Source organism: Papilio machaon, chromosome 4 (genome assembly GCF_912999745.1).
Source record: "Papilio machaon chromosome 4, ilPapMach1.1, whole genome shotgun sequence".
NCBI classification, from domain to species: Eukaryota; Metazoa; Arthropoda; class Insecta; order Lepidoptera; family Papilionidae; genus Papilio; species Papilio machaon.
Genome location: NC_059989.1, coordinates 6,658,555 through 6,680,409, shown reverse-complemented (window position 1 = coordinate 6,680,409; position 21,855 = coordinate 6,658,555). Strand labels below are relative to the sequence as shown.

Here is a 21,855-nt window from a genome sequence, read left to right as displayed (position 1 = left end):
AAAAATCTTGCATTATACATGTTTGGAAAAGAGTTACAGACGACTTATGGCTCTACCATTTTACTGATCCTAGTTTTCAGGCTGTTCTGCTTTTTTTTGAAGATTTTATGGCTTGTTGTCCTACCTGTAGTTTAAATGCCAAAGTTAAAATGCTGTTAAGTTAGTCATTGATCTGACGGTGCAAGTAAAAAGTTTAGTTAGAAACAATTTTATTTTTATGCCTTATCTTACCGTTTCGGGCCAACGTTTTTCAGACTTCGTAAAGAATACTCTACCGAATTTTTATCACAAACATACAAACAATGATTTATATTTATATCACCCAAAATCAAAATGTATCCTAAACATTGATCTAAAAATAGATAGTTCAGAATGGCATTACATATTCTATTCTAAGTAGACATTATAAAGTGAGCGGTCAATGAAACTGGTAGCAATGTGTGTACGGTGGTTTCGTATTTCAGTGAAAGTAAATATAATATCTGAGTGGGAAGCGATACTTCATTACATCCTAAGTTTTTGATAGATAACTAACTCATAGTTTATTTAGTTTTATTCGTTTTATCAAAAATGCATTGAATATTCATTTTTATTTCCACTAAATTGACTTATTTATCGCCTGGTATTCGTTTCGGAAACGTAGAAATTTTAAAGTGGATCCATTAACCGCTCGGCTGACGAAACAAACAATAATAGCCACTCATATATTCGTATTATAACGAACATTGTCAAGAAATTTTAATGAGTTTAAGTACACTCTCCTTTGTTTAGGTAGCACCCTCCACCTTTGCGAGTACGCTTCAAACGAGATTGAAGTAATGAAATTAAAATAATTTTGCTACCGTTCCGCTTTGAACATAAATATTAATAAGGTAGCAAGGTATGTTTAGTTTAAGAAGTCTGATAAATGTGAAATAGGATAGGAACAAAAATCAAAAAGCCTGAAGCTTTTCCTCGGAGCCGGGCGGCCCCTTTGCGAGATCAGAGCGGCGTAGCTCGGGACCTTAATGGCGGGAGCCCGCGCAGCTCCGCGCCCCCTGCACGCCCCTCGGCCGCGGAGGCTGCTCGTCGCCAGTATCCCGCGGAGCGCGCTGTCGCATATACACGTACTGAGTGAAACCCCTTTAATAATCTTCGACTCCTTTTAACTCCTGCACGTTCGTATTTATTTTTTATTTTAAATTAAAAAGTGCACGTTCTGTTTATTTTTATAATTTAAAGTGGTCGGTTCATAGATGAAGTAGTGCCGTTAACTCGGGTCCTGAAATGGAGGCAGGAAGCGGGTAGGGCGGGACGCTATCGGGACATACTACGCCCGTAGCGGAGGCTGCACGGCGCAGCTTCCCCGCCATCTCTACGTACCTACGTACCATGCGCCGCGATTTGTAATCCAGTTGTACAATTTTTGGAGCCACTAATTGACAGGACATATTCGTTTAAACCGATGCATCTTAAATTATTTTATTTATATGTAATGCTGATCGTAGTTTGGTTTCAAATTTATTTTCTTCGACCCGTAAGTAAAAGTTCCATTTACAAGATGAGGGTACAAGGAAATGATTTTTGAATGGTTTTAGGTACAAGGTTTAATACAAGATTCAATCAAATTCAAGATTTTTTAACATAGGTAACATTTGTATTTTTGATTTAATTAACTAGGTTGGTATTCTATAAATTATGTTGGCTTTAGAAAACAAAGGACAACGCAACGCGTATATTGAAATGCGATTGAGATTGTGTTACAATAGACGCTGTTTTATTTTTAGTTATTTTATTGAATTTGATACGCCAATTGATCATTAATTTAGTAAAATAAATAACCGTGTTTTATATGATATAATAAAAAAAAAATAAAAAAAAAAATAATTCAATTATATATTAGTAACTGTAACTAAGCCGTTGTATAATTCAATAAAAAAAAATCCTTTTTTTTAAGTTTTTGATTTTTTTTTAAATATTTGGCATAAGATGTTATAGACATGTAACATTATTATTTTTGAGGAACTGAAGACCAAAATAAAGAGTGTTCGCTAACACATAAAATAGTAGCCATAGTAAATTTCTTCTCTGGATACAATTACCATCTTTAAGCAATCGAAACACGCAAGTGGCAATCTTACTTATTTCTTACTAATATTATAAATGCGAATGTTAAATGAATGTATGTTTGTTAGAAGGTATCTCCATAACGGCTTCATGGATCCCGATCAAATTTGGCATAGATGTTGGGCTCCCTATGATCCCGGAACTGTGTGCGGTTCCCGTGATCTTATTTACTCGTAACGTTTGAGTTACTTATTTACTCGATAACTCCGCAACGTTTCAACACATCTTATTGAAATTAGGCAGAGATATAGAACATAGTATCCGGTAACAGGTGACACTACTCAAACTTTTTTTTAAAAATTTTCGCAGATGAGGTCGCGGGTAAAAGCTAGTGTATTATAACTTAGTTACCACACAGTTTTACGCGTCACCGTACAGTATAAGATTATACATATACTAGGTGTTTGTATTACGTATGTTATCCACTGATGGCAATTTATTCTTCCGGAATGAATGGAACTGTAATATACCATACTCTATCAAATAAACTCTACTAGGTACAGTGTGATAGTGCATCTCCACGAAAGAAACAAATCTCCAAATTTTTTTTGTCATGTATGTGTTTAAAAAAAAACACGAGACATTACAATACACGTTTCTCTATGTGATTAGAGAATGAAAACCCAGCGTAAGAGCCTTCCGGTTTTTTAATATCGCCTTTTAAATTTTCATACAACAGTATTTTATTGTATTGTATACGTGACTAGAATTCGCATTTGTGACATCCATCGTTAAATAGGGCTAAGTGTTTTTTTCGTGAGTGTATCTTAAATTATAAAGACCTATTTAGGCAAGACATTTTATTTTTATTCTATGATCAATCAGAAATAAATTTCTAGGGCACATTCAGATCTAGGTGTAAAAAAGAAATGCACAAAGCGTAGCACTTTCACGGCGCACGCGCATCTTATGCAGTTTTGCAATAGTACAAGTGAATGTTGATGTTTGTTATTCTGTTGGTATTAGTATTCGAATCCGGTGTAAGTTTTGTGAGGAAACCACTGGCATCGCATTGGAGACACCTGTTTAATTGTCTTGGAGAGAGTCCAAGTCCGAGTACACTCGGTAATATATTGGCTTTGCTCGACACCAGCCTGTTGCTACAAAACTGAAAAATAATTTAATGTTTTATATTTACATATACTTAGTTGCAGAAATATTAAGTCAATAAATATTGTCTATAAGATAATCCAGGGGCGGATTTTCCACGTGATATTGAATGATTTAAATTTATAAAAAAAATCATTAATTCGGACAGCAACAGTAATGGTTTCAGTTAACATGTTAGCAGCGAATATAGGACAAGTGCGATATTACACACAATCATTTGATTACCCATTGTTTAGTCAAATAATATGATTATTTAAATTGTGTAACGCGACACGAGTGTAAGCAAATTGCATTAAATTGTTATGCTTTGATAACATTTATTTGCGACTAGTGGAAGTGACAGTTTTGGGTTCAAATGAAATACATTCCTTTTTATAGAAAAATACGTTTTTCCCTTGCTCAAGATGTATGATTAAAACTGTAGATTTACTTACCAGATATTAAGAGACTTTATGATTGTTATAAGTAGATATTTAGCAATTTAGTAAGGTGAAATATAAATAAAACATGTTTAATAAGGAAGATGTAAGACGATATAGTTTATCTAATGCTCGTGCGCAGAAGCTTTGCTGATGGTCTAATGACGTCGCATGTTAACTGAGGGTAATAAGGAGACGTACACAGGTCGTGGTATGTGTTAGTGGGAGGGAGAGTCATCGGTAAACCTTCTGCGAGCGGCTAATAATTGATAGCATCCTTTTCGTGAAGCTGACATGAAGATGATTTGTCAACGTCATAGCTGACAGATGACACGCGTCTTTCTTTTCCGGTAATTGGTGAAATTCTAAATATAAAAAATATAAAGAGATATTTTTCTTGGTATCAGAATCTTATAAGAGAGTATTTTTATATGAAAAAGTGGGACTGAAAAAAAACTTTGTTTACTAAAAACGGGATGACACAGAATTTTTCATAGCGTATTGCAAAAAACCGGAACGCTTTAGTGAGTTTTATAAACGATTTTAAATTTTCAATGTGCAAGTGCTTTGTACATCATATTACCTGTATCACAATTTAATATATTATTCTACCAAACATAATATCATAATTTTTTTTACTACCAAATACATTTTAATTTTCTATTTTAATGGTTAAATTTAAGGACTCATTATTCAAATTTTTACTCAAATACACTACGAATGTCTCTTGAGTATTTTAATGCGTATATTCTAATTTAATTTTGACGTAATTATATTAACAAATGGACACATTAATGTGGTGTGTAAACGGACTACGGAAGCGTCATGTGAAAATTATCGATTTCTTTTTAATGTCTTTGCCAGAGCTTTGACCTTTTGGTACAAATATCGAACTTGGTTTGTATATTATTTTTCACACGTCTTTGATACCTTTCAAAGCTCTTTACAACTGTGATAAAAAGAAAACGGGGAAAGCTTTGATGTAATGTACTGGAACTAAAAGGTGTAAAGGTTTACATCCTAAAAATTGTTACAAACCTTTTCAAAGATGAGAAACGATTCGCACAAAAAAGCGACGGATATAGTTCGAGTATTTTATTTTCTGAGATTTAATCGTAACAATAGTATGAAACTTGATTTATATTTGTGACCTAATTAGCTTAACGGACTTAAAAAGATAGTTCCAAAATTTTAAATACAATTTTTTACAGGAATGTTAACAAAATAAAAGCCCCGACCTGAATTCTTATTTAGTCTTCTAAAAGCAACCACGAAAACTTACCGTTCATAAGTCTTTGAGAACGCTGTTTCCATTACGGGGTTTATTCATTGTATATTACCTCTTTTGTAGTTTTCCCTCGCTTTTTACGAAAATAGGGCTCCAGTAAATTACCTACAAATTTAAAACTAGACTCTTAGGTAAATAAATTACTTTCAATAAAAAAATTACTTTTCTTAGTTAAAAATTATATTGCTTTGCTACATAATGACAGGAATAACTATCCGAGTTAAAGACTTGGTTTTATTTAACAAACTAGCTGTCGCCCGCAATTCATTCCGCGCGGAAGTAAAAAAAATTAATAAGTAACCTATTCTTCTAGACAATGTTCTACATCTGAGCCAAATTTCATCAAGATCCATTGAGCCGTTTCGGAGATACCTTTAAACAAACATCCATTCATTCACGTCTAAACATTCGCATTTATAATATTAGTAAGATTAAACTGTTATTTGGAATCATTCTGTACTTATAAAAAAAGAAACGTACTATGAAACTAATAATAGGTAACTAAATTACAAGTTTTGTTACTATTTAATAACCTGGTATAGAATTAATCTGTATTAAACCGCGAGAAACTAAATATTTATTCACGAGTGGTACTTGAAAAAAAAAAATGTAGACATAGTAATTTAGTAATATATTGCCTACGGTTGAATATATCAAGTATTAAATTAAACGAAGTCGTGTATGCACATCAAATGTTGATTTTCCGAAACTCATCCTTCGCGAAATAATCAGGAGCGTGAAATCAAAAGCTACACACATAAATCTTCATTTCCAGTGCTCACATTTGGGTTTGCTGGTGCTAAAATAGACTGTATTTCGTATGTACAAGGCATACTTTACTGTAACATGTCATATAAAATTTCCACCCCCAGAGTGTTGCGTTTACAGCGAGAGGTAATCAAGAGGGAAGTAGGTCTAGTAGTTCTTTGAGGTATTTTTAATTAACACTTTTTAAATGACTTTATAATTTAATATAAATGTGAGAGGAGAATAACTTTTGAATAATGAATGGATATCGTTATATCATGACGATATCCCTTCGTACTTACTCTAACTCCCTTCCGTTAAGTAGGATGGAATAATTTCGTTACAACGTTATGCTGAAAATTAGGTACACAAACCGGTTTTTGTATTCCTATTGTATTTATTTAATTTCTATTTGCGACTTCATCTGTATATAGAGCAAATTTTGAAAATTAAAGCGACTAATTGGAAATCGACAACGTAATTGCAATTAGCCTGGCGCTTTGGTTACGACTGTGATCATTGCCATATGACGTAATGATGTTTCCTACACCTTAAACAGTAAAAAATTTTTATGTAAATACGGTTCTTCGCTTTTATTAGATGGTACTATTGCAGAAATAAATAAACATCTAATCAACACAACCATGTATTTAGTGAAGTAGAAAATAAGTAGGAGTGTTTTAAATAGATGTAAAAATAAAACTGGTTCTCTGGGATTAGCTTTATTTAACGGCAATATTGTACTACTAAAATATTTATCTATGTAACAGTGATTTAGACAATCATATGAGATAATATCATAAGATACCAAGAACATTGCACATTTTTACTAATACATTTTGCCTAGAAATACCCGAGGTTCATAAATAAACAATATTATTACTCCCTGGATCAATTTACAACAGACTGTAGTCACGTGGCATGTCAAATTCACTCAGCCCGCTTCCCGTTGGGCTTTGACAGTAATGAAGGTACGTCACAATGTCCCCAGAGGCCTCTGTCATATCCAGGGGAGTGTCCTGTCATTGTCACGTTCCTCTACATTTCCTCGATATTTTCTTTAATAATGGCATATTTGTGTCACTATGGGTGTTGTTTGCATGAAGTTGACAAGGACTTGAAAGCTTTAAAGAAGACAAACCTATTAGCGATATTATTTACTATCTTCATATTTGTCTACAATTTTAACTTTTAAGAACAGCTAAAGATATAATTAATATATATAAAAATATGATATTAAAGATTTAAAAGTAAAGTTTGGTGCTACAGTCAGTTTAAGTATGTAAAGTTATGTAACTTGCTAAGCTTCCTTCTTGATATTTTATAAATATAACATTAGTGTTACCTTCTAAACAAGTGACTGTTACTTATATACAAGTTTCATTTACTAAGTCACTCTTATCAGTTACTGAAATTACAAGGCGAATGAATTCCAAACAACGTTTATATTACCTTCAACGCTTGTGTTTACATAATTCAAATCATGTCAATCTTAATATCACTGTATATGACACTTTGATACTAAATTGTACTGAGTTAACAGTTTTTTTGTAAATAAATTTCTGCACTGGAAACTGACTATAATATTTAAACGGTCTTTAAAGTCATATTCTTGAGTAACAAACAACTTTCATCCAAATGACTTGATCGTTCCTCATTTCCTATAATATTTACTTGCGTAATACGCGTTAGCTGCGTTGCATAAATAGAGTATGAGGTGGGATATCGTAGAACCTTCCCCATTGCACTGAGTGATTTGAGGTCACGTTAAATTGTCCCCTTCCTCCGCGCAATTGGTCATGTACCTCTAGACACAGCCGGTCTAATCTGATGGTTAATATGAATGGATGGTATCCCGGGTACTTTTTTAAAGAGGATGACGACCTAGATATATTTAATAAACTAATTTTCGGATGCTACACATTTTAATAGATAGACAGAAAAATACGAAGTAGTATTGTATTTGGAGATATATTTCCCTCGATTCGAGAATATCTTTCGATAAATTAAAAAAAAACATTTCCTGAATTCTATTTTTAAACTGTTTTCTATTTAACATAGCTGTGGGTATCCACGGGCGAATAATATTCACAAACACACTCTCATTTTCTTCTAAAAATCAGCAACAAGCAGCAATTATATTTAATTATGTAAATTTAGAACTAAGCGTACATTACTACAGCAAAGAAGTTTTAATTATAATTTAGAAATAAACAGAAATGTTTGAAATTGTTTGTGTGAAACTCTGGCATGTGTCATTATTTTTTTGTTCGTTGATGTTCACGCGTTGAGGCGCCAGAGCGATATAAACTTCCCCATTTCAAATAAACAATTCAAAGCGCCATATTTGTCCATTACGGATTCAGCAAGGGAGAAACCTCATACGTTATTTCTATAATATTTTTATAATCAATATCATTGAAGTATCTGTATGTTACATCGAGAAAAAAACGATCTTTCGATTTCTACAAGTTTCTATATTTTTAAGGTTAGGTATCACACTGCCGTACGCAGAGTGGTTTAATGGTCAGTTATAGAGACCCTTAATGTACACTTTTCACAACAATTCAACACTAATGACTACATAAGAAACTATAGTTCCATATTAAATTAAGATCAGTTCAGTAGTTCTTACGAGTAGATCTACATACAAAGATTCAAAAGGCAAACCATAGCAATGTTTAATTAATATAATATACACTAATGTAAACTTACTGTCACAATCTATTATTAGAGAATCTGAAATAAGATACATACATGTTTATCTTTTTAACAGATGTCCTGATTATTTGACGAGTTCATTGTCCTAGTGACGTTACTGAATGTTACATACTGTAGTTCGTCTCAGTTTTAACAAAGGCCTTATTAGAACTATTTGATCAGGGTTAAAATTAGTCTTATTCGCACGTTTTAACTTTTTAAATGACATATCTCTTTTTGTCTTCAGTTTTTTTGTAATCAATGTTATAGGGTCTGATTTATTTTTCAATATCTCTGTACAAAAGACAAATTTTATAAGTATTATTTTTTTGTATTTGCATTGAACAGGCCCCCAATGATTCAAAAAATTCTTATCATATACGATATGCGTTGTGGAATACTCTGTCCTCAGCGAAATTTCCAAACTGTTACGACTTAGGGGCCTTCAAGAAAATTGCTTACACCTCCCTTAAAGGCTGGCAACGCAACTGATATTCTTCTGGCGTTACGGATGTCCATGGGCGTCGGATCAAATAATTTTAGGTGATCCGCTACTCGCTTGCCCCCTTGTCCTGTAAAAAAACATAGGTTATATGTGTTACTAGATTTTTTTATTCCATGCGGACGAAGTAGCGGGCAATAGCTAGTAGTTCATAAAGAATGATTTTAAAGTAAAACGGCGGTGAAATAAGGCACGATTCAATGGAACGTTCTTAGGGATCGTGTTACAAAGGACGTAGGAACTCGATAACTCTGTCAGGTCAAGTCTTTGCTCTTTGCTTCACTTACGTTCTTAACCTTTGAAATTATTGTCTACTATTAATATACAATATTTTAATAATAATAAAAGAATGTATTTAATGATAATTGCATCGTAAATTTTCGTGCAATTTAGTTCTATTGTGTTTCTATTTAGTTCTAAGTGCAACAGCACGTATACAATATTTAACTGGGGTCCATTATAATAAATATTGTGTGTTAAAAATCAACCTATCTCGTTCAACTGGAGACTCTGTGCTCTCATTTTCAGCCCCCGAGGTCGCTTTAAGTGGTCGCTGCTTGCTGTTCGCTGCCCAGTGCCCGACTCGTCCACACGCTATTCAGGTGTTTCGCGAAAAAGACCCTTACAAAAGATACATACTAAATTATTACTAATGTAATATGCTCTTATGCTTTAAGTATAAAAATAATCTTGTTGTAATCTCACGCACAATGGATTGTACGTACTAAAACACTGATGTTTAAAAATTAAAAATCCCATAATTTCATTATAAGTAGAAATTGAAATAGAGTTAGTTCTCTTCTACACTGGCATGATGAAAGGAAATTAGATGAGTATATACAAAGCAGGCGGAGTGTTGGGACGCGACACATCCGTTCCTCTCATACTCGCGCACTCCCTCCCTATATAACTTTGTTCATACAAATGCTACACGTTATTAGTGGCATTCTCATATTCTGTATTATTAATAAATGATATCCTAGTTTTAATTTCTACTTGATTTTTGAATTTTCTTCTGCATTGTACTTTTTCATAGTAAAAGACGTTGACATTCGTTTCTATTCGTGAAGATACTTTAAATTAATATTACAATCTTGGCATTTTACAGACGTATTTCTCGTATAATTTTTTTTTTGCTGAAACATCTGTCGGTAGCTGTCTCTTCAATCTTCCATGTTCAAGGGACTTAACATCAGCTTTTCTGGTATTGTAAATGTTCTTGGAAGAATCATTTAGCATTCTGTATTTATTATTCTCTTATGTCATAAATTTCTTTTACGTTTATTGTTCAAGGTATTTATTTACACCAGATAAATAAGGAAAATTCTGATTGACCATCTTTTGTTTTAGAAGTAATGATTTGAATTGTATGGTCGAATTCAATGGAAACGAAAAATCATAACAAACCTATCTAAACAATTTTACCTTTATAACACTGTAATCATAGACTTATTAAAAACAGACATGTTTGTATCATTAACTCAAACACTAAAACTTTCTAAAGTAAATGACATTTTCGGCCAGTAATATAACCATAGTGATTTTCGTGTTTTTCATTTGTGTTCAGTTCTATTTTCAAATTTAGAACAAGTCTCTAGGTTAGGTTAGAGCTGCAACTACCTACTTGTTTACTCTCCATTGTATTTACCCACGCTATTTTATGATTTCCTTTTTGTTTCCGTTTTAACAAAGCTTTTTCTATTCGGGCTGCGTGATGGCCCCTTGAACTAGATTTTGCAGATGTTTTACGGGGAGATTGTGAAGCTTCTAGGAGTTACTTAACGTTTACATTTATCTGAACCTAAGACTTCCAGCTTTTTTTATTTTTAATACCTTTTACTTAGTAGAATCCATTAAGTTGATATTTAAAGAATTTCGATTTTACTACAAAGTTTAAATAACGTATGAAGGTATTTAAGGAATATTAGAAGAGGCAAGAAGAACAACTTAAGTCGTCAGACAACGCCTTCCCTTAAAATTAGTCTGTTACTAAAGACGTGTGAACTTTTTTCAGAACACAAATGGACAATGATTTAATAAATAAACTAAAGTGACGTAATCAGTTTATTTTAATGACTGTGTACTGAACCTGTTCATGATCTTACTCGTGTTAATGTTAGCTTGACTCTCGTGAGTACGTAATTTGTAGCAATATCAGCGTAACGAACTTTCCTTGCCTCTTTTTAATTTCATTTGCCGTAACCAAGTGCTCTTACTGCACTGAGATACATATGCTATCCAATTTGCGTATGCATCTAGTCTCTCTTTAGAGGAAAAGCTTTGATTAAATAAGTTAATTAATATTTGTAATTAATTTTTATTAGCTGATTCTTAGACTAGCTTTGCTTTATTAATTTCATCTAAACACATTCAGCGATTGTGTTACGTGTGAAGTTAAGAGTTCATCTAAAGTTTTGGCATATAAAATATTAGTAAGAAGTAAAATAATATTATTAATGTAAATAAAACTTGTCAAAGCTTCGAAATCGGATTGCTTATATGGTGAAGACATCGAAATGAACTTCAGTAAGGACAACGAAGTCGATTAGTCTATCAGATAATAAACTAACCTGCTGGTTGTAGTAACGAATACTGCGTAATGGTATTAGAAGAAAAGCATAAATAGAATTCAAAAGTAATTTTCTTGAGTTTTAATTCAAATTACATTAGTTCTCAGCTATATATTATTTAATTTGTTTTATGAAACAAAGCAATAGATGATCACGCCGCGCCGCCGTCACGTCTGCGTTGTTTGTATCCACTTGAAAAGGAATACAAAAGGGAATTGGGAATACCGTTCTCAATGCTCAGGGGACGCTGTGTAACAACGTACGGAATTTGTATTAGGGACATACGTATTTATATTAACATACTGCATTTTATCTTGCCTATTCAAATTAAAGTAGAACTGTTATATTGTATTGCGACATATTTGAGGAAAATTGTTACATCTCTCATAAGATTTCTTAAGAGATTGAAGTTTTCTTGTGGGATCAGTCGATTAGGAAATGCTTTTTGAAAGAAAATAGTTTATTTGCATACTCGTTTAAATAGTACATTTATTTGAAAACGCTTTATAAGAAGGTGTCAATTTAAATTAATATGCAATACTTTTCTACAATTATAGTCGGATTAAATAACACTGCTAAGATTAGAAAGTATGAGTATATGGAAGAAATAGGTGAAATTACAAATTTGATATACAACTTAATAAATTTTCTGAAAACAACTGCTCATTATGAAATAGGGTCGCATTTTCTTAATTGGCCAATTATAAAATTGCATTGCGTTCGCAATTAGGTTAAGTGTGTTTTGTTTTTGTTACTGACTTTATCAAAAAATTTCAGGGCTTTTATTACATTTCTTATCCACGTGAATTAATTTAATAATATAAACTATAATATTGACTAGTTCAAAGTAATAATAATTTTTGAGTACATAATACGATAAGGGTAGATTAATAAAAACCTCTTTGTTCTACAATTCATTTTATTCCTACAACTTACAAGGTTTGATTACAATTACAAAATGCTTAGTTAACGAATGTGTTCTGCTCAAGTGGCATATATCCGGCAAAACCCCAGCCGGTAGTTTAATAATGGAAGGGGCACGAATCAAAAGTATTAAAATATTGTTTTGCGCTTATTTCTACGAATATTAAAAGTGGAATGGAAATATTTAAATTAGTGATTTTACCAATATATAAATAAAAAAACATAGGATTTTATACCTGCCTCCATTACAGCGGAAATAAACTTGGGACGTATGAAAAAAAATTAACTTGATTAGTAAAGTTTAGTTAGGTTATATTTAAATGATTGAAATCATCATAATTACATAGATATATGGATAATAAATTACATTAACGATATAAGTTAGAACATGCACTTTGCGTAACTAGTAAATAACAGTTAAATCGTTTCCAGGTCCAGAAGTTTCTTAATCAGCGAAGTTGGCAAGCAGAAACTTACAGTTCGCTGTATCACCAAGAAACTTGAAAGCGTTAAGCTTGACAGTGTTGGATTTAATTAAAGATTGTCGGAGTGCGTGATTAGTGAACTTTGATTTCGTGCTCCGGAGTATTCCGGAGTGTACCGTGGTTAGTAAAACAGGCAAAGTGTCTCCAATAAAGTTGTCGGCGATGGACAGCAACTCGGTGTCGCCGATGCCAGAGCTGGCTCCCATCGCGGAGTTCGATAAATCGCCGCCTTCTCCTCCCAACGAAGAAGTGCCAATGGACGACTTACCGCCACCTCCGACTATATCGCAAGCTGAAGGCAAGAAAATTAAAGTGTAAGTATTAATATTTCTTAACGTAGAGTACCATAATAATAGAGTAATATTTACGGCGCTTGTTAAGGTTAAATAGTCTTTTAGATGCCGACAGTTAGTCTAAAAAGAAAAGATAGCCACAGGTGGGCACAGTTAATCGAAAAGTTAACTTCGTTAATCGTTAATTCGTTAATTAAAAAATTAACTTCGTTAATCGTTAAAGCGTTAAATTCTCGAAAATTTAACGCAAGTTAAAGTTAATCGTTAACAGTTAACCATACCAAAATTATACATACTAATTTCACACTTATGTGGCGATACTTGTTTAAAATAGTAATTTGATATACGTAATAGTAATATACAAATACAATACAATACAAATATACTTTATTGTGCACTATCATGGAGTTACAAAAAAAGAAAGTACAACAGGATTTTCACAAAAGGCGGTCTTATCGCTAAGCAGCGATCTCTGCCAGACAACCTTTGGGTAGAAATTAAGCTAAGTAAACCAAATCGGTAGGGTGCACACGAACAGTGATAAGAAATAAAAATAAAAAAATAAAAACAATAGAAATATTAATAAGAGAAAATAAAATAATACAATATTTCAGCAATATATAGCCAAATTAGAGCTGCAGATAGTGATCTTTGACATGTTTTTAAACGATTCAATACTTTTACTGCATCTAATAGAGAGAGGTAAGGAGTTCCATAGTTTCACAGCGTAAATCGTGAACGATTTTGAGTAGAAAGAAGAAGTGTGTGAAGGAGTAAGAAGAGAAAAGTTTGTACTAGAACGCAAGGTGTGGTCATGAGTGAGATATGTAAACTTAAAACGTTCTTTCAAATAATGTGGAGCAAGTGGATTGAACAGTATATTATATAAAGTAGAAAGAATGTGAGCATTCCGGCGAAGACGGATTGGGAGCCACTTGAGCTTTACACAATATTCGGATATGTGTAATATATATTCATTTATAGAATGTACATATTAGTATTAGAAACAAATATGAATGCATTATAGTATATTTCATTGCGAGTGCGGAAAGCCTGTCATTGCAAAGAGTTCCAACAAATGTCTACCCGAGCCGAGGCGCAGCCGAAGGTGAGGGTTGACAGTTGGAACAAGTTGTGATGACAGTTTCGCACGTGTACTAAACAACTATTTTTGATACAGTTGCGAAAAAAATAAGCAATTTAATAATAATAATAATAATAAAGCCATTTATTTCCATACAGATAAAACAAAATTAAAAAATGAAATAAAATGTACAAAGTAACTTACTTCTATTTGCAATTTTTTACAATTCCTTAATTTAATTAATTTTTTTTTTTTTTTTTTTTAATAAACTAATCTGTAGGAACCCCTCTTCGGGTAAAGGCCTCCTCCAAAGACGCCCATTTCTCTCTATCCTGCGCCACCTGTGCCCAGGAAGTGCCGGCTGTTTTCTTTATTTCATCCTCCCATCGTGTAATAGGTCTTCCTATACCTCTTCTTCCTTTCGGTCCCTTCCATAACGTTGTTTTAACAGTCCATCTCTGATCACCTAGTCTTGCAACATGTCCCGCCCACTTCCATTTTTGCTTTAATGCATAACTCAAAGCGTGTTTTGCTTTAGTTATATTTCTTATTTCTGTGTGTCTTATTCTATCTGCTTTTCTGATATTGAGCATGCTTCGTTCCATTCCTCTTTGGCAGGTGTTAATTTTGTGTTTTACTTTTTTCGTAAACTTCCATGTCTGACAGCCGTATGTTAAGCATGACAGAAGACTTGTATTCATTATTTTAGTTTTTATGTTGATTGGGAGCTTGCTTTTAAATATTTCGTAAAGACCCCAATATTTATTCCAAGTTTGTTGTACTCTTCTATCTATTTCGAACTCGTTACTTCTTCTTTCGAAACTTATTCTTTTTCCCAAATATATATAGCTTTCTGTGTATTCTAGTGGAATATTGTTGATTTTAATAGGGATTTTTTCTGCGTTTGTCATTGTCATCGTCTTTGCGAGATTCATTTCCAAGCCAACCGCGATACTAGCAGAGTGTAGTGTTTCGACCATTAGTTGTAGTTGGGTGCTTGTCTCCGATAGCAGCACTAGGTCGTCTGCGAACCTGAGATGGCTTAGATATGTACCCTGCACCTGTAGTCCCATGTATTTCCGGTCTAGACTGCTGAAGATGGACTCCAGTACAGCTATGAATATTTTCGGAGATAATGGATCCCCTTGTCTGACTCCTCTTTTTTTGGGGAAACTTGGACCAGTGGCCTCAAGTTTTACTCAAGCAATTTAATAGAATAATAAAAACACAATAAACTCAACTAACTAAAGTGTTTGGAAAATGGCGCCAACCGTAAAAGAATACAAACAGAGATTTTTTTTGGTTTCTTCACCCATTCTGAGTAGGCAAAGGAAACTATGCCCAAACAACCAAGTCTTCAGTAGATTATTTTTATTGATATGAAATGAAAATGAAATTTAATGAGATGAAATAAAATGAAAACTAACCTAATTCATTGAATCAAATCATTAAATCTGATATTGTAACTAATTAGAAGCTTCTTTTTAGAAATATTTGCATGAATCATAAAAACTTCAATGATTTTTTTTTCTAAAAACTTCGTGGTTATTTTTTTTAACAGACATTATTTTGACACTTGGGAAAGACAAGTTTAGAAAAGCTAAAGAAAAAGCACGAGTAAAAAAGTGTTTTAATACAGTTGCTCAAAAAGTGGCGTATTGCAGGGACGAAGAGCATTCGGAATGTGGGCTGTTACATACTCATGCTTTTATATACTCGTAATGAAATATACTACTTCGAACCTTCTTTTGATTTTGTCCTGTTGGTCACGTCTTTCCCGGACGCTCTGATGCATACACTTGCACGCGAACTTCACATATTTTATCAATTATCAACTCGTTCGTTCACCATTAGAGTCGCCGACAGTCGCCCAACATAGCTGAACTTACGAGCGTGGCGTGGCACGTAATTTAAACAAAATTACAGCACATCTCAAAGTTTCTAATTTAACGATTAACGGACTTTTATTAACGGAAGTTGAATTTAACGGAAGTTAACAAAAGCGTTAACACTTTTTGAAGTTAACTTAAAAGTTAATCCGTTAAGCAAAATGTTAACTTCGTTAATTAACGATTAACGGATTAACGAGTTAATGCCCAGCTCTGAAGATAGCCTATATGAAGGACTAATTATTAAAATTTATATGTCTGTGGTATGCTAAGACTAAACCTAAGCGGTTAATAGTTAATGTTTAGGTTAATTATTATGACAGAAAATATTATGTTGCGTTGTTTTAGAGAATTGTTTTAAAAGATCTATATGGGAATCTATTAAAATCATGACGCAACTGCTGCCATCTATTAAATATAGAGGGATATAGATAGATATCATAACGGGTGTCAAATTAAAATCGCTTGTACGAGCATGCAAATACAAGCGTCTAAAGATAGATGGCGCTGCCCATATTAACTCTTGCGCATCCATTCATTCATTAACTAATGGCTGAAAACACAAAATCCTATTAATTATCATGTACATCAACTGTTTATGAGGAGGTCTTAAACACTTATAATTATAGATTGTGAAATAATGCCATAGGCCTTCTTTATCTCGCTCTGACGGATTGATTTATTAGTATATGGTCTCTGTCTGGCCTAAACTATTACTGAGGTCGAAGTAGGGCGCACACACACCGCACACGATCGAGTCGAGATCTCGGAGAGTGTTGATACGAACGTCGCGTCAAACATGCTCATGTGACCGATTGCCGCCAATTTTTTTAATTTTCGAACTTATACGTAAATCGAGTGTTTGTGATCTGTGGGATTTTTCCATAATTTTTTTTTAGATTGTGTTGTACCTTTTGTATTCGAGTAATCTATCAAGAATGGCACGAAGCAAGAATCAAAAGTATGTTTTTTTTTAATTATTTAATTAGAGTAATAATTAATAATGCACGTTTCACTAATTTTTAAGTTACAAATAAATCAAATCAACTATGAGCGAATTAATAATTCAGATCTCTAATTTTTTCAGAATTTATTATAGAGTTTAAAGTTTGATACTTTTTACGCACTGCCGAGATAATGAAGTATTTGGTTAATGCATTCTTTCATATTATAGTTTGTTTAACAAAAATATACTTGATTACTCGGCATAAAAAAAAACCGGGAAGGCATTAATTGGCTTCAATAGAGTTTCTAATTCACGTTGTTATGGAGCAAAAAGATGTGTCGGTCAGTTTACTGTTAATATATTGTAAGGATAGTAAAACCTATTTAATTACATACTCATCCTGCTTAACTTTGTATGTATTACGAAGCAACTGTTTATGTAATATTTTAATTCGTACCACATCATATGTTCTAAAATAATGGATTTGTGTAATGATTTTCTTGACATTTTTTTTTAATTTTTATATAATGGACACAATATTTAAAATTTAAATCTGATGAAATAAAATTTTACTATACTTCTCAACTTTATAAAATCCCGTGAGCTTTACTACCTTCTTATAAATTTTTCTATCTTGATTTCATACTTGAATGCACTTTCTTTTTTCACAAGAATCAAGAGCGCTTCAAACTGGAGGAAGTCGCTACTTGAGACGAGCGTTAACGTGTGATGGGACAGACTACTTTTTACCACGACGATTATCCACAGTTATCTAGTCATTTTCTTCCAGTTTAGAGATTTTAATAAGAATGCCTAGTACTTGACTATAATCCCTTATAAGTAAACAACTAGTATGGACTACTATAGTAGTAGTAAATTGAGTTGTTCGGTGAGAATTTTAATATTCAATTGACCGATTCTCGATACTTGGGAACAAGGCAATATTTGCTTCTTTTCATTTACCGCCTTTCGGATTTTTTTAATTGACAATTTCTTCATAAAAGTCACTAAGCAATCAGTTACTGTCATTTTTTATGATATAAAAAAATGTTTAAAAAGCTAGAGGCAGATATATGTACTTTTATTTTAAAATATAAGTTATTTCTTTATACTCTGTGGTCTATTATATCAATCTTTGGTGATACCTGTAGTTACCAATTGTTTGTGATGTCCATACCAAAAATAAATGCTAATAAATCTAATTTTCTTAACAAATATTATTGACGATATTTCGATATAGACTTACTACATGTAAGAACAAATATAATTTTTAGCAATTACTTGTTTGAACTTAGTTTTAGTTAAGGTTTATTTCATTTGAAATATCTGTAGAACTTAATTGATAAAATTAATGTCAAATAACTGGAATTCATAAAAATAAATTACCTAATTATGAATGTTTGGTAAAATTAGAAAGTAGTGGAATTTTAAATGACACGCTTTAATGATATCATTTCGAATAATTTAAAATTGTATCAATGTATGAAGTTACGTTACTGCTTTTCAAGTATGAAATACTATAAGTAATGGTAGGTTTCCAAAGCCATAACATATATCAAACATTTGCGGTCTCAGTTCTTTAGAATGACAGAGACTGCAACATGTTATTTTAATGTTTAACCAGTGAAAACCCACAGCAAGAACAGCTTACGAATATTCGCGTTTACATCTTACCTTCCTTCGTGCGTCCTTGTTTATGACATGTGACATATTACATTCGTTAAACTTGTTAAATAAGTGAATTTTTGGTATATTTTAGAAGAATGTCGGTCTTACGCCATCGGATGCAAATCTCACGTTATTGCGCATAAAGTAAATTATTAGGAATTACATCGTTAATCATTACGAATCATTTTATAATTATAGAAATAAACTGCATAGAATATAATACATAATAATAGCAACATCTGACGATTACATGAAGTAAAAAGATTATAAATATGTATAGTTGTTAAAATATCGGCCTTTAAATAAAAAAAAATGTTTTGTTTAATAATCTGTAGGAATAATTTTCAAAGGTAATACGTAGCCCGCATGCGAGTCTATTCGACCTCCAAGTGTGTTGTTTTATTAAATCCAATAATGCATTGAGTGGGTCGCAGAGAGCGGGGCCGGGGCTCAGGAAATGGGATGAAATTGATTCAGTTTAATGTCGCACGGGAGAGACGGGACCGAGAGATCACGCATTGATCTACCGCCTCCCCTCATGGCCGACGATCAATATATGCGCTTGCGCAATCTTGTTGCACGTTATTATTTTATACTACTGCCAGTATAGTTTTAATTTTAATTTTTACTAACGAAGTAGTACTAAGACTCCGCAATTATGTTTGTTTCATTAACTAAAAGTTAGTATGTTTTATTTCTGATACGGCTATATTAACGTTATTGAAACTCGAAATAGAAACATCCTGAGAAAATCAACTTTTTATATCCACTTTATAAACTGCATTTGTCAGTGACAGGTGTGGAACATAGTAACAGTACAGTAAATTTTACGCCTAACCTAAAATTAAATGCTCTAAATGTTAAATGCATAAGATAAGGAACTAAGCTATGAACTCGTTTGTATGATAAATCATTAATCAAGCTGTACTGAAAGTCGCTTATTGCTGATTGACGAGTAAGTATTTATATTACAATATTTACTGCCAAGGTTAATTTAAAAATATATATACTAAATGAAAGTTCGTTTTAAATGATGCAAGTGCGTAAATATGAAAAAGGTTAATAAGTTAACCTTATAATTATAGATTAAATATTATCTGTACACTTAACTGAAACATGTTTACTTAATTTTATACTTAAAACAAGCAAGATTTGTGTGCAAGGGAAGTGAATTGACCAAAACAAGCTGTATGATTTTATTTTAGTTATTTATGTCCAAAAATTTAGTGGTTTTACGGTTAAAGGCGAATCTTTGGTACAAACTGAAAACTTGCACTGTAAAATAAACTTTTGTTTTAAACAAATAACAGCAGTGAAAACTTTGTTATTACATTTAGTACTTTATAATATAGTCTCCTTCTCATACATGTCTTAATAAAGTTTAAACGTAACTGGACTCGTAAGGCGTGGAAGAGTGGTCGCTTAGCTAATGTACTTAAATTTAACCGTAGGCTTCCATTAGCAAAAAATATTTATTCATGTCATTCTTATTAAAATAAAAATAGAAAAAAATTACATTTTGGTATAGGTGCTTCGCCAGTAAAATCTCTCGGTGACATTTGTGTACTAAAAAAAAATTGAACACGTTATGATTGTACTGTTTTGTACTTATCAACTATTGTAATTTATCGTAAACTTGCAAACAAATTCATTCCATTTTAAGGTTGTAATTTAACTGTACAGTGTATCAAAAAATGTTTTTCTTTCTTTCTTATATGATCTAATGATTCAAAGGAAAATCTTTATTTTCGTCTTAACATATAAATCTTGTACAGTTACTGTGTACAGGTACATTCTAAATTATTCATAAGTACATCGTGTTTAATGGCCTGCGTATCCATTAGTATTGCATAGGGGAATAGAGTGAACGTTGCTCACACATGAAGCTCCCCTTTTTGGTAACAAATTATCACTATGTTTTTTGTTCGTCCATGTCACGCAACGACATGTTCATTGCATTTCGACTTTCGATTATTTATTTTGTTTACTAGGAAGGTTATAGCTAGGCTAGGAATATTTTTGACAGTCGCCTTCGTAACTTCATCGTCAGTTATTTCAAAATTTGTATGAGATTTTAGTGTACTTTACGCCCGATAGGCACAAATTTTGTCGACGATGATACGTAGAAGTTATTTTTGTATTACATAATTGTTCCAAAACATTAAAATAGAGTAAAATCATCTTATTTAATATAAAAATAATTATAACTCGAGCATTTAACAGTTCGATTGTATTTTTTTTGTGCGATAAAAAAAGGTTTTTAATTCTTTTTTGATATCTTATATCTAAATAGTATTCGGGTCATATAAGTAATAAATTACATGGTTCTTTTTTTAATAGCCAAAATTTTATATTACACATCCATAGAGTAATAAACGGGTTGAAACAAAAGGCTTGTCGGGATTCGAGTGGAAATAAAACTGGGAATGGTTCCGCTGGAGAGCTTTCCACGATATTTCATATTCAAATCTTTCGGTTCGCTGACAATGGCTTTTGAACGAGATCGTGACTTACATAATTATGTTGCTAGTCTAGAAATTGAGCCAATCTCTTCATTTTGTTTTATTAACAATGAATGAAGGAGTAATTAATTTTGGTATTTGATATCTCTTTGTTACTCGTACGTTAAATCAGCTGTTTATTGAATGGAATGTAATATGTAGTGTATAAAGCACTGTATACATTTTAAATTGAAAAGAATATTCGCGGCTTTATTATTTTCTAGACATATGTAGAGACACTACTAATTTCTATTATGTCCAAAGGCAAGTCGGATTTGAACTGATTACGGTTTTTTATGTGAATTACAATCAGAATCTCTGTAAAACTTGTCTAATTTTAACTATAGATTTACGAAGAAATACCTAAAAAGAAAACGTTAACAGTACCAAAGTAGTATAAATTATTTATTAAATTTATTTTCCATTCACCATTTCGCTTTTCTAATATGAATTGCATTTTCGTAATAAGTATGTTCTATCATTCGTATGCTTGTTAGAACTTTTTTCTTCTCAATCGTAGCTTTTGAATTCGGTTCATTAAGCTTGACTCACGAATTCAATACGTTTTCAAGTCAACAACTTTGACCTGTCAAATTGAACATGAGTTTTATCGTTCAATTCAC

At 32.4% G+C, this 21,855-nt stretch overlaps 1 protein-coding gene across 3 annotated transcripts in view; it reads left to right on the top strand.

Moving 5' to 3' along the window:
- The first annotated feature begins 1,086 nt into the window (after positions 1-1,086).
- Positions 1,087-21,855, top strand: part of LOC106720394 (transmembrane ascorbate-dependent reductase CYB561) — a 54,342-nt gene continuing 33,573 nt past the window's right edge. For 2 of the 3 annotated variants that reach the window (XM_014515078.2, XM_014515077.2), the window contains exons 1-2: positions 1,087-1,157; positions 12,799-13,165. In XM_014515078.2, coding sequence (XP_014370564.2) covers positions 13,014-13,165 — 152 coding nt within the window. In that variant the 5' untranslated portion in view covers positions 1,087-1,157; positions 12,799-13,013. Of the gene's footprint in view, positions 1,158-12,798; positions 13,166-16,849; positions 17,079-21,855 lie in introns of those variants that run through there. The other variant, XM_014515082.2, reaches the window with a different exon arrangement.